This window comes from Bombina bombina, chromosome 5 (assembly GCF_027579735.1).
Source record: "Bombina bombina isolate aBomBom1 chromosome 5, aBomBom1.pri, whole genome shotgun sequence".
Taxonomy (NCBI): domain Eukaryota; kingdom Metazoa; phylum Chordata; class Amphibia; order Anura; family Bombinatoridae; genus Bombina; species Bombina bombina.
This window is the reverse complement of record NC_069503.1, coordinates 426,466,442-426,481,108: the sequence shown is the minus strand read 5'-3', so window position 1 is coordinate 426,481,108 and position 14,667 is coordinate 426,466,442. Positions and strand designations below refer to the sequence as shown.

The window sequence follows — 14,667 nt, the reverse complement described above, 5'->3', positions numbered from 1 at the left end:
TTAGGTGCAGACGTAGGAAGTGTTTCCCCATAGGAAACAATGGGGCTGCGTTAGGAGCTGAACGCTGCTTTTTTGCAGGTGTTAGGTTTTTTTTCAGCTCAAACAGCCCCATTGTTTCCTATGGGAGAATCGTGCAAGAGCACGTTTTTGAGGCTGGCCGCGTCCGTAAGCAACTCTGGTATCGAGAGTTGCATTTGCGGTAAAAATGCTCTACGCTCCTTTTTTGGAGCCTAACGCAGCATTTGTTTGAACTCTCGATACCAGAGTTAATTTTATGGTGCGGCCAGAAAAAAGCCCGCGGAGCGTTAACAGCCCTTTTACCGCCAAACTCCAAATCTAGGCCTATCAAACTGATAAGATGTATGGTATCACTTTTATATCTACTAGATAAAATATTCAGAATTTTGTACGTATAACATTGTCACATGCTGAATGAGTGATACTCACATACAATAACTAAATATGTGTAAATCTATATGCAACAAATGTGATGTGCACTATATACTTTAGACTCTGCTGTGTAACCTCATGTATTTTTAATAAAGTTTATTTTGAAAAAAAAATGGGAGAGTACTTACCAAGTGTATCTTTGCCACAAGTCAGTTCATGCCCCATTAGATCTGCCCTCGTAAACTTTAAGTGCTATTATTGTGAAGCATCTAGGAGCACCAGCCGCCCAGTCATTGAGTGTCAGGGTTTTTTCCCCTGCTTTGTTTGCCATGTGCTGCTGGCAGCCATTTTAATCACCTTTCTTGCTAAATCTGGTTCAGAGTGTGTGATGCTGCTCATTTCCTGCACGCCCTCTTATGGCCAGACTGTTGTACATCAGTACATCATCAGGTTGCAGTCTCAGAATGGTGATGTCATCACTTATTATTTAAAGGGCCTCTGTTCAGTATGCTTTGCCCTTGCGTTGCCTCAGACCTGTTTGTGAGTTCCTGTGTTTTACCTGGCTAGTCTGACGTCTCTTCTGGTTCCTGATCCATGGCTTGTTCCTGACTTTGCTGTTCTCCTTGTTCCCGATTCCGGCTCGTCTGACTACTCGCTTTGGCTCCTGACTCGGCTCGTCTGACTACCAGCTCTGGTTTTGACTTGTGGACTTTTTAATATTTTTTTTTTATTAATAAAAGGTGTGATTATTTTTGCACGTCTTGTCTCAGTTTGATTCCTGGCACCCTGACATTACGCAAGGGCCATGAATCCTGATGGTGCTAATAATCCACCTTTACCTACAATAATTTCCAGAATTGATGAACAGGATCACTGCTTGGATCTATTTGCACTAGCCCTGCAAACCCTGCTGACTCGCACTGCACATTAGGACCAGAGTGGCTCACAAGTTATAGCTGCTCCTGTTTCCGCTGCTGCACCTAGTCCTACCAGGAGTATGTCCGGTTCTGCACCTCTACTTCAGCGTTATGGAGGAGATCCTAATCAGTGCAGAGGGTTTTTTAACCAGGTGGGCATTTTCTTTGAGATGTTACCTCAGGCATTTCCCTCTGACAGAGCTAAGGTGGGATTTCTCATCTTTGTACTCTCTGACACTGCCCTTGCCTGGGCTAATCCCTTGTGGGATACTAATAAACCTGTGATTTCTAATTACCCTGAATTTGTGGCCTCCTTTTGAAGGGTATTTGATATTCTGGCTCGCTCCTCCTCTGCTGCCAAACGACTCATGTCCATTCAGCAAGGTACGAGATCTGTTGCTCAGTATGCCATTGAGTTCCGTACGCTTGCCGCAGAGGATGGTTGGAACAATGAAGCCCTTGTTGCCGCCTTCTTTCATGGGCTTTCTGAGTTCATTAAAGATGAAGTTGCTGCCAGGATTTACCAGAGGATCTTGAGGCTTTGGTGTCTTTTTTTTAATCCTAATTGACATCAGACTCAGAGAGAGGCCCTCTATCAAGGAGCACTTGCGGAAGCCTCCTGTACCGTTGTCTCCTATGTTGTCGTTCCCACCCATGCCTCCCTCTCCTTCCATGTCTCCTGGTCCCGAGTCACCAGGTACTGCTATGCCGATGCAGTTGGGATTTACGCGTCTCTCCACGGCAGAAAGGGCCTTTAGGAGGAGGGAGGGGCTCTGTCTCAATTGTGGGTTACAGGGCCACCTTTTAAAGTTTTGTCCTACAAAGCCGGTTAAACGCTCGCACCTAGGGTTCTGTTGGGGGCAGACCTTGGGTGGTTTATACTCGTCCCCGGAACCGCTAAAGGAGAAACCTTTGGTCACAGTTATCCTTTCCTGGGTGGACTCCTCCATAGTCACCCAGGCTCTTGTTGACATCGGTGCTGTCAGCTATTTCATTGACAGTGCTTTTGTATCACAGCACTCCATTCCTGTATTGCCTCGGTCCGTTTCGCTTGCTATTGAGGCCATTGATGGCAGGCCTCTTCAGCCTGCACTTGTTACTCATGAAACCACTCCGTTATCCATGGCTGTTGGGGCTCTACATTTTGAAACCATCCAGTTCCAGGTGATTAACTCTCTGCATTTTCCGGTTGTTCTGGGTTATCCCTGGCTCCAAAAGCACAATCCCAGTTTTGACTGGCGTAGGTCCGAAATTTTGTTGTGGTCTCCGCAATGTATTTCCACTTGTCTTCGGAAACCAGTCAAAGTCCTGTGCACTTTTTCGGTATCTCAATTGCCTGAGGAGTACCGAGAGTTCTAAGACGTTTTTGACAAGGTGCCATAGACCTGCAACCCAGAGCCATTCCTCCTCGGGGCCGGGTTTACCCTCTCTTGGTTGCAGAGAATTGTGCTATGGAGGAGTATGTTGCGGATGCTCTTTCGTGGGGGATCATCCGCAAATCCTGCTCTCCTGCAGGGGCTGGCTTCTTCTTGGTGAAGAAAAAGGGTGGCGAGTTAAGACCATGCATCGATTATAGGGGTCTTAATCGTCTTACCATTAAGAATGCTTACCCTATTCAGCTCATTACGGAACTCTTTGACCGCCTCAAGGGAGCTACGGTCTTTTCTAAACTTGATTTGAGAGGAGCATACAATCTTGTTAGGATTAAGGAGGGCCATGAATGGAAAACTGCATTTAACACCTGGAGCGGGCATTATGAGTATCTTGTAATGCCCCAGCTGTTTTCCAGGAATTTATTAATGATATTCTACGAGATATGTTGCAACAGTGTGTTGTGGTGTACTTAGATGATATCCCCATACACTCACCCACTCTTGAGGCTCATCATTCTGATGTTACACGGGGTACTTCAGAGAGTACAGGAGAATGGCCTATTTTGTAAACTCGAGAAATGTGAGTTCCATCAGACTCAAGTAACCTTTCTAGGTTATGTAATCTCCGTTGCAGGGGTCTCCATGATTCCTGACAAGTTGTCTGCAGTCCTGCAGTGGCCTCGCCCAGTTGGTCTTCGCTCTATTCAACGTTTTTGTAATGCTCATGGGATACTCCTCTATCAGACCGAACTCGGCCAATAGTCTTGTTATCCCGGCGTCAAGCCGAAAAGATAGGGAATATCCCAGAGCAGAGAATATTAGACAAATGAGGAGAGAGGCACTCACCACAGGCAGGACAGCACAAGGCAAATTACGAGAATGGTCAGGCAGGCAGGATTCGACAACAGTAAAACGGTCCAAGGACAAACCACTAGAATGGCCAGACAGGCAGGGTTTGGCAACAATAAATCAGTCCAGCAATTCAGTTCAAATGACAGTTTAGTTGGGCTTTGACAATTACTATAGGAAGCTTATTAGAAACTTTTCTTCCTTGGTCAAACCTATCACTGACATGACCCGAAAGGAGAATGATCCACTCCATTGGTTACCTAATGCCAATAAGGCTTTTGAGAGTCTTAAGACTGCCTTTGCTGCCGCACCAGTTCTGGCTCATCCTAACCCAGTCCTGCCTTTTGTTCTTGAGGTCGATTCGTCTGAGACTGGAGTAGGTGCCCTCTTGTCTCAACGTCCTAAGCCTGACTGTTCCTTGCATCCGTGCGGTTTCTTCTCTAAGAAATTGTCTCCGGCGGAGTGCAATTATGAAATTGGCGACAGGGAATTACTGGCCATAATTTGGGCACTCAAGGAATTGAGGCATCTTCTCGAGGGTACTAGCGTACCAGTGCTCATTCTTACTGACCACAAGAATTTGACTTATCTATCCGAAGCAAAACGTTTGTCGCCCCGACAGGCCAGATGGGCGATATTTTTGTCTAGGTTTAATTATGTGGTCTCCTACCTGCCTGGTAGTAAGAATGCTAGGGCTGATGCCCTCTCTCGTCAATTTTCGCCTCTGTCCAAGGAGGAATCTGTACCTATTCCAGTTATACCTGCTGACCATATTTTGGCCACCATACGTACTAATTTGACTTCTCCTTAGGGGAGGAGATTCTGGCTGCACAAACCAATGCACCTCCTAAGAAACTAGTGGTAAGTGCTTTGTACCTGAGAATCTTCGAACTAAACTATTGCATACTTACCACTATCCTAAAGCCGCAGGTCACCCGGGCAAGAACCAAATGATTTGGTCTGTCACTCGACAATTTTGGTGGCCATGTCTTCGTTCTGATGTTGCTGCGTATATTGCCTCCTGCTCAGTCTGTGCACAGAATAAGACTCCTCGACGTCTACCTGTGGGTCTTCTTCAACCTACTGCTAATAGTGAGCTCCCTTGGACACATCTTTTCATGGACTTCATTGTTGAGCTCCCCGTTTCCAATGGCAATACTTTTATCCTAATGGTGGTTGACTGTTTTTCTAAAATGTCGCATTGCATTCCCTTGAAGAAGTTGCCTACTGGTCAGGAGCTTGCTTAAATTTTTGCCCGGGAGGTCTTCGGTTTACATGGTTTACCCAAGGAGATAGTGTCGGACCGGGGTAGCCAGTTTGTCTCCAGATTTTGGCATTCCTTTTGTGCTCAAATTGGGATACCGCTTTCCTTCTCCTCGGCATATCACCCTCAATCCAATGGGGCTGCGGAATGGTCTAATCAAGCTCTGGAACAGTTCTTCCGTTGCTGTGTCTCAGATCACCACAATAATTGGTCTGAACTGTTACCTTGGGCAGAGTTCGCTCGTAATAGTGCTATTATTGCTTCCTCCCAGTTATCCCCGTTCATGGTGAATTATGGGTTTCAACCATCCTTGTTGTCCGATTCATTCATGTCTCAGGAATTACGGCTTTGGAGGAACATATCCAGCAACTCCGTTCAACGTGGGTGCAGATTCAGGATTGCCTTCATCATTCTATGCAGAGCCAAAAGTTCCAGGCTGATCGTAGGTGTCTGCCCGCGCCTTCCTGCCAGGTTGGTGAGAGGTTTTGGCTGTCCTCCCGCAACTTGAATCTTCGTGTGCCTCCCAATAAACTGGCCCCCCGTTATGTTGGTCCTTTTCGGATACTTCGACAGGTCAATCCTGTGGCCTACGCTCTTGACCTTCCTCCTGCAATGCGCATCTCCAATGTTTTTCATGTCTCCCTTTTGAAACCATTGGTTTGTAATCAGTTTACCACTGTGTTGCCTCTTCCCTGTCCTATCTTCGTTGACAACGATGAAGAATATAAGGTCAGCAGCATTATTGACTCTCGTATGTCCAGGGGTCGCGTACAGTATTTGAGGGAGGAGTCATTGAGGAGGGTACTGTCAGTGTTTTTTCCCTGCTTTGTTTGCCATGTGCTGCTGGCAGCGATTTTAATCACCTTTCTTGCTATATCTGGTTCAGAGTGTGTGATGCTGCTCATTTCCTGCACGCCCTCTTATGGCCAGACTGGTGTACATCATCCGTGTGAGACAGGTTGCAGTCTCTGTTCAGTATGCTTTGCCCTTGCGTTGTCTCAGACCTGTTTGTGAGTTCCTGTGTTTTACCTGGCTAGTCTGACGTCTCATCTGGTTCCTGATCCCTGGCTTGTTCCTGACTTTGCTGTTCTCCTTGTTCCTGATTCCGGCTCGTCTGACTACTCGCTTTGGCTCCTGACTCGGCTCATCTGACTACCAGCTCTGGTTTTGACTCCTGGCTTGTTTTTGACTTGTGGACTTTTTATTATTTTTGTTATTAATAAAGGTGTGATTATTTTTGCACTTCTTGTCTCAGTCTGATTCCTGACACCCAGAGGTAGACCACACCTCTGGAAGCAACATCAGCTTAAGTATTGTGCTTCAGGAAGTTCATGTAATGGGTTTCCATGCTGAGCAGCAGTGCACAAGCCTCAAAATAACATGTACAATGCCAAACTTCAGCTGTAATGTGTAAAGCACACTGCCAGTAAACTCTGGAGCTGTGTAAATGTATTATCTGGAGTGCTGAATCATGTTTCACTACCTGAAGTCTTGGTGTTGCGGATGCTAAGAGAACACTAACAGAATGCATAGTGCTAGGTCCGTTAATTCCAGTGAACGGTCATCTTAATGCTCAGGATACAAACACATTTTAGACAATTGGGTGCTTCCAAGTTTCTTGCAACAGTTAAGGAAAGGCCTTTCCTGTTCCAGCATGACTGTGCCCCTGTGCACAAAGGAAGGTCTATGAAGACAAGGTTTGATAAGTTTGGTGTAAAAGAACTAAAGTGGCTTTCACATCACCCTGATCACAACCCTTTTGAATTAATTGGAATGATTATTGTGAGTCAGACCTTCTCATTCAACATCAGAGCCTGACATCAAAACTTGTCTTTTGGCTGAATGGGCACAAATTCCCACAGAAATAGAAGTCTTATGGAAAACCTTCCCAGAAGAGTGGCTGATGTTATAGCTGCAAATGGGGTCAATTTCATATTAATACCCATGGTTTTGGAATGAGATGTCCAAAAAGCTCATATAGGTGTGATGGCCAGGTGTCCACATACTTTTGGCCATATAGTGTATACAGATGTGGAAAACTATCACTATAGTTTACTAGTCAGAGGTTAAAAGCTTCTATCCCAGAGGGGAAAAGTTACTAGTCCGCTCAATGTTAATGACGGGAAAAAGTAAAAAACGTGTACTCATCCATGACTAGGTTTCAAGCCCTGTAGATCCTATCAAGATGTCATAATTACGAAGCTGAAAAATTAATCATTCTCTCTCCGATTGAGATGTTCAGTTCTTAGCAAAAAACAAATGCAAAAAAAGTAGAATGCTATATAGCTGTTAAGTAGCTGGTAGTGTTAATTTAAAAACAGGGAAAATGAAAACTAGCATAAATTTTAATAATTATCATTTGTGCACAATAATAAAAAGTAAAAAAATACTGATGTTTGAAACTCACTTGAAATAAGCAACAAATTGCTCCTATAATTATTCCTCATCTGGTTACCTGCAACTTAATCTTTACAACATCCTATTGATTCCTTATTAAATAATGCATGAATAATGCAAGCAAGCCATCAGGCACGCATTTATTCGGTATATTGCCGATCATGTAAAAAGCACTTTGATACAACAAAAGGTACATGTGCATTTCAGCAATAAAATATAACAAAGCAGTGGATATAGAGACCCTAGTCTAAAGAGCTTACAACCTAACTAAGGTTTAGACTTACAAATATATGAGGGCTATGATTTATGTACATTTGGAAGACTGACTGCACTGAAGTGACAGTGATAACTAAATGACTAAGTAAATGTGGGCCATACCTAAAACAATATTTTAGAATCCACATATACATTTTTGGCAACCAAACCCACAAATAATATTATATTTCCCAAAAATATCCAGTCCAGTGGCACAGGGACAAATTTAGGTAAGGATGCAGAGTATCGTCAATCTACTATTACCCCTTCAGAGGCCACAGAGGGCCGCATGTGGCCCATGGGCCACCAGTTGGTCATTACTGATCTAGATTAAAGGGAAGTGTGAAACAGCACAAGCTGACTGGTGACTTTGTGCAAGCAGGACAAAGGTAAACAATAAGTATTTTGTCATTTTTAAGTTGCCTTGATGAGAAGTCAGTTGAGGCATTTCAGCAGGCAGCCAGCAAGTGGAATTTGAGAGGTTGATAGCTGAGAGCGTCATATTATACCTGGCTGGGGGGGGGGGGGGGGAGGTATGAGGGGATAAGTCTTGGATATAAGTAAGTTTTAGAAGCAGGGAGCTATCAATGATGAGGTAATGATTTGATATCCAGTTACCTGTGTTTCAGATTACACATATAAATCCAGGTGGTAGAAAGACATAGCTAAATAATCATCAGAGAAGAAAGTAGCCTTTTGATCCAAATGATGATATGTGCTCCCCTAAACAGAGGTTATATAGAATAGCGAGTAGTGGCTCAAGACTGACCCCAGAATTATAGCTGTGCAGCAGTTAATAGAGAAGAATAATGTGTTCTACTATAAAGAGACACAAGAAATCCCGTTGGAGAACTATGATAAAATCCCATCTAAAGCCCTGTTTTATGAAGAGTGTACAGGTTTTATAGAAGAAGAATGTGATTAACAGTGTTAAAGTAAGCAGATAAAGATGCCAACTAGATCTATTAGTAAGAGTATAGAGTAATGATGTTTCATTGTTTGAGGGTCATTAGTTACTCAAGTTAAGACTGTTTCAGAGGTATAAGTATTGGAGAAATTGTGGATATTTGACAACTAATCATTCAATACGTTTTTTACATAAAAGGCTAAAGGGTCGTTTACAAGTAAGTAAGCAAGTAAGTATATAGATGGATAGTGCTAATAGGCAGGCTGGATGTCGCAGCTGTCTGATGCTCCCGGCAACAACCTCCAGAGGAATTCCTACTAGACACGAGAGTCTCCAATATCTGGCCATCAGGAAAAATCCAGCAGCCACTTTCTACAAACAGTACACCTCAAATGTGTCACAGTTTCATAGCTGTTTACAGTAACCCATTTTGATTTTTTTTTTTTATCGGTTTCTTAAATCACATAGTCTACACTATGAGGCACCCTTTTGTTTTTACCTTGTAGATACATGTTGGTTTTCCCGCACCATAAGAAAAAGAGTTGTCCTGGTGACTTTGTTTATTCTTCTAGATCAGATACAGTATTGAGTGTAGTATAGCGCCCCCTGTTTACTTTGAATACAAAGTGACTGTTGTTTTGGTATAGCACTAAGACCTGCTTATTTAATTGTTGTATAAGCAAATTTAAACTGATATACTACTAATATATTAGATCATGTATATGAAAGAGAAGCAGTTAAACATATTAAAAATATTTTGTGTGTTTAGGGTTTATTGCCCATTCAGGGCCAGATTACAAGTGGAGAGCTAGCAGTTACGCGCAAGCGATAAGGGGTTTATTGCGGGTGTTTGCGCACATCAGGTTTTCTGCTCGTATAACAAGTTGAAAGTAAACGTGACCGTTTGAGCACAATCGCGATTTACGCTATAATGATAACCGTGTCCTCAAAGCTCTGGTTAACTGTTTCGCAAAACAAAAAAAAAGTGTCACAAAACACATCAAATGTGCATTACAAAGTACAGTTACACTCACAACAACACCATCTAATAAATAAAAAAAAATATTGCACACAAAAGTTATAAGGTTTAAAACTATGAGGTCTCATGTGTAAGAAAAAAAAAAAAGGCAGGCAATTAACATAGACATACATACATGTCTAAATATCTATATGTGTGTACATATGTATTTACAGACATATATACACATATAAACTCATAAATGCATATGTACACACAAATGTAGACTATATATATATATATATATATATATATATATATATATATATATATATATATATATATATATATATATATATATATATACACACACAGACATATACACACACACACACACACACAGGGATGGAAAATATCACTTCAGTTTACTAGTAAGGAGTAAAAAGCTACTAGCCCTGAGGAAAAATGTTACTAGTCCACTCAATGTTAGGAAAAAGTCGAATAATTTACTGGCTCCAAGGCATTGCAGAAAATGCAGCATGTCGGCAAAACAGGAAATATGCAGGAACTGTTAGTGTTTTTGCTTTGCAGTGCTGCTACACGTCTGGCTGTTCTCTTTAAACAGCGCTATGCTCTGGCTGCACCGTGTACATTTCCTTAACCACTGTTTGAAGAGAACAGTCATATATGGAGCAGCACTGCAAAGAGGTAGCACATTGATGAATGGTTCTCAGGGATTTTTTCAACCCTGCCCCTTAGCCTTTACGAGTCTGCAGAGCTGTGATGCATGAATGTAAGACATTCTTGTGGATTACTAAGTTTTTACTTCATAATTATGTGATGTTAAACCAACTGCAAAGAAAACACAATTTTTCAAGAGACATTTTAAAAAACTACACAATTTTTTTTTCTCTCTGCAGCTAATTTCCAATGTTGTAATATATTGTAAAACTTTAAAAATTGCTTTGTTTTTTTAGCTATTGAGCTGGTGCTTTAGTGTTACTGCCTATTTTAAAATTATATGTAGAAAAAAAATTCACTCAAAGGAATCTCATTGCATGAAAGTGAAAAAAAATGTATGTCTCTGGGTTGATTTGTCAGCGGCAAATTCTTACTCGTTCGGAACTAGTGGATTTTCAAGCCATATATACACTCACCGGCCACCTTGTTAGGTACACCTTGCTAGTACCGGGTTGGACCCCCCTTTTGCCTTCAGAACTGTCTTAATTCTTCGTGGCATAGATTCAACAAGGCGCTGGAAACATTCCTCAGACATTTTGGTTCATATTGACATGATAGAATCACGCAGTTGCTGCAGATTGTCAGCTGCACAGCCATGATGAGAATCTCCCATTACACCACATCCCAAAGGTTCTCTATTGGATTGAGATCTGGTGACTGTGGAGGCCATTGAAGTACAGTGAACTCAATGTCATGTTTAAGAAACCAGTTTGAGATGATTTGAGCTTTGTGACATGGTGCATTATCCTGTTGTAAGTAGCCATCAGAAGATGGGTACACTGTAGTCATAAAGGGATGGACATGGTCAGAAACAATACTCATGTTGGCAGTAGCGTTTAAACAATGTTCGATTGGTACTAAGGGGCCCAAAGTGTGCCGATAAAATATCCCCAACACCGTTACACCACCACCCTGAACCGTTGATACAAGGCAGGACGGATCCATGCTTTCATGTTGTTTACGCCAAATTCTGACCCTACCATTCGAATATCATAGCTGAAATCGAGACTCACATGACCAGGCAATGTTTATCCAATCTTCTATTGTCCAATTTTGGTGAGCCTATGCCAATTGTAGCCTCAGTTTCCTGTTCTTAGCTGACAGGAGTGGCACCCAATATGGTCTTCTGCTGCTGTAGCCCATCTGCTTCAAGGTTTGACGTGTTGTGCGTTCAGAGATGGTATTCTGCATTCCTTGGTTGTAATCAGTGGTTATTTGAGTTACTGTTGCATTTTCATCCACACAACTGCCGCTCACTGGATATTTTCTCTTTTTCAGACCATTCCCTGTAAACCCTAGAGATGGTTGTGTGTGAAAATCCCAGTAGATTAGCAGTTTTTGAAATATTTAGAACAGCTCCTCTGGCACCAACAACCATTCCACGTTTAAATTCACTTAAATCCCCTTTCTTGCCCATTCTGATGCTCGGTTTGAACAAGTCATCTTCACCACGTCTAGATGCCTAAATGCATTGAGTTGCTGCCATGTGATTGACTGATTAGCAATTTATGTTACCAAGCAATTTTGGGGACACACTCCCCTTCCTTCCCCCTGTCTGAGGAAGGGGAGTGTGTCCCCGAAACATAACGCTTAATAAACTACACCATTGAAAAGAACCAGTGGGTGTATTAAGCTCTGGGCAAGATAAGGGAGATAGATATAAAATGAAATACAATACAGTGGTGGACTATTAAAAATATATACAATAATATATATATAATAGGATATCTCTCGTATATAGATAATTCTTAATAATATATCACAATACAGTATATAACCTCATACAGATAGAACAGATGGAACAAAATGACATGGCAAACTGGATAACCTATAATGGTAGAAGAATGCACTCAAGAAATGGTATGAATGCCTCTGTGTAATACGTAATGATAAAAATGGACCAAGGTGGTTAGAAAAGTTCAAATATGTCCATATAAAATTCAGAGGTGTGTGAACAAAAAACAAATGCACAAAGATAGAAAATCCCACAGTTCTTCCCCTCTTATGAATCTACTTAATAGTATGAGGTAATTTGAAAGCAATGGGATCTATGTTTCGGTCGGTCTTTTTACATACAGGTAAAGCCGTTTGATATGCTCCTAGATCTTTGTTCTGTTCCCTTGTATGGCTCGGAACTAAAGCTTAACCCCTACTGCACCACACCAGGTTTTCTCACCGATTGTGTATTGAAGTTAGAGTGCGCTTCATGGGAAATGTTTGAGTATCATGAGCCTTTAAAAAGCTGAAATACTAAATAAATACAGTGTTTAGAAAAAGGACCTATAAGATATCACCCTACTAAAATAGTTCACAAAATATATCAACAGCTTACGTGAAAAGTTTTTATAATCGCTTCGCCGGTTGTATGAAAAGGTTCTCATGGTGTCATCTTTACATTCCTTCACCATCCCAAGCGCCTCAGCCCCTAAAAGCAAACGCTTTGTCGAGGCACCAACAACATAAATGTTTTGCTCATTTTCTTCAGAGTCAGCGATTGGCTTAATCAAAAGCTGTGCACCTAAAAAAAATGACAAGATATGCACAGAATGAATATTGTTTTGAACTTTACAATCTGATTTAGCTTTTATTTTACCATAGCAGTATTTTGTGTTTTAAATGGTAAGGCACATGGTTTCAACAAAAGGATTAAATTGTGAACTCATTATAAAAATTCCATCAGTGTTTATAAAATCTAAAACAGACAAATAAATATGTCCAAAATAATTTTTTTTAAAACTAAAACATTGTTGAGAAAAAACTTCTCTTGTATGTTTTCTATTAAATCTTTTATTTTAGCTGCCTAGTAGTTATACATTAGCTTACGATCGAATGGCTATTCCATACTAAAAAATATCCAATTCATTCAGTATAGTTGGAGAAAATAGTTATAATAAAAATCTGTTTGCAGCTGCACTAAATCAGTAAGGGAAAAAATTAAATTAAAGGATGCACATCTTCTATACCAGAACAAAACATTCATTTTGATATTTGTCTTAGTCAGACAATCACTGTTTGATGGGAAAAAAATAAAATAAATGTTAACAACTGTATAGGACTACTTAAAAGCTTATTGTGTATATTAGATCCTTAGATAATGATTTTTTCACCAACAGCTCCTTTTTTAAGTCAGCGGCCTACATATTTCATAACTATAACTGGAAGGTTTTAATTAAAGGGATACTAAACCCAATTTTTTTTCTTTACTGATTGACAAAGAGCATAGAATTGTAAGCAACTTTCTAAATTACTCCTATACCAGTCAGGTGCTAACGATGGCTCAGAGCCGTCGCTAGCACTCACCCACCTTTATGAAGATCTGGGGGCTCCCACCCACTCCATCGATCTGGCCTGTATAGTGACAGGCATTGCCGCGGTGAAATCACATGCAATGATGTGATGACGTCACTGTGCAACTTTATTTAAAACAGACATTTGTAAGTTATAGGGAAATGAGGGCATGCTGCTTAGATGCCTGTATCTCGAAAGGTAACCATCTACCCCTTCCAATTCTATAAGTGGGTGTACAATAAAAAAAATATTTAAAAAAGTGAAGGGAAAAAAAAAAAAGAAGGAATTGGGGGGTCTCTAAAGGCACATAAATAAAGATCAAAATTGCCTAGAGACCCCCAAAACAATTTTTTTAAAAATAAATATAAGTTTAAAGTATTATAGCTAAATGATCACTGTGGTAACAAGCGTTACCGCAGTGATCACCTAGCTGAGAAATGTTGCATTCCCTTTTACAATATGGACTGATATTATATTTGTATTCCCATGATCACCTGAATAATGTGGTTACAAATTAATAAATAATAGAGGAATGCTATTTAAAAAAACAACAAAAAAAACAATTTTTTTATAATCAGTCTTTTAGTGTACGTGGAAGATGAGTAAAACATCCTCTTTACGCAGATATCTCCATCTTTCAAAACTTCTGTATTTTTAATTCAAAGAAGCTTATTTTTTGCAATAATAAATTATATATTTTCTAGCAACATAATTCCTTTAATAATATCTATTTATTTCATAAAGAGAATTATGGTGAAGCGTCTCAGTGCTGAGGTGTCTCAGTGCAGTACTCAGACTCCGATTCCTTCACTAAGGATGCATATGTTATATAAACTATGGGTTATGTCTGCAGACAGCTGTAGAAACCTTAAATAAAGTACACATTTTTTGAAAGTACAACCCTTGGCGCATCAAATGAGGGGTTACATGTATTGCTAGCACAAAAATAGACAATGTAATATTAAGTGGAATATCGCTCTTTGCTTAGATTTCTTTTTTTTTTTTTTTTTTAAGCAATACAAAATATTCCATTAATTGCTGCACACCCAAATTCATGCTAGAAATACTTGTAGCCCCTCATTTGATGCATCAAGGGGTGTACTTTTGATAATTTATTAAATTGACATGCCTGCAATAAAACAGTGGGGGGAAAAAAACTGTGAAATGCTCTTCATTTCTGCTTATTTCTGACAGGTTACCTACTACAAATATTTATCCACACATGTTTTGATGATAGAGCTTCAAAAAATAGAATTTTTCTTCGTTCTCTTGCTATCTTTATTTAAAAATCAGGAATGTAAAGCTTAGAAGCCGGACCATTTTTGGTT

The 14,667-nt window shown here is 40.5% G+C and overlaps 1 protein-coding gene across 2 annotated transcripts in view; it reads right to left on the bottom strand.

The window, feature by feature from the left end:
* Positions 1-14,667, bottom strand: part of ANO10 (anoctamin 10) — a 778,263-nt gene that overhangs the window by 745,170 nt on the left and 18,426 nt on the right. For both annotated transcript variants that reach the window (XM_053714266.1, XM_053714265.1), the window contains exon 3: positions 12,384-12,569. In XM_053714266.1, coding sequence (XP_053570241.1) covers positions 12,384-12,569 — 186 coding nt within the window. The remainder of the gene's footprint in view (positions 1-12,383; positions 12,570-14,667) is intronic.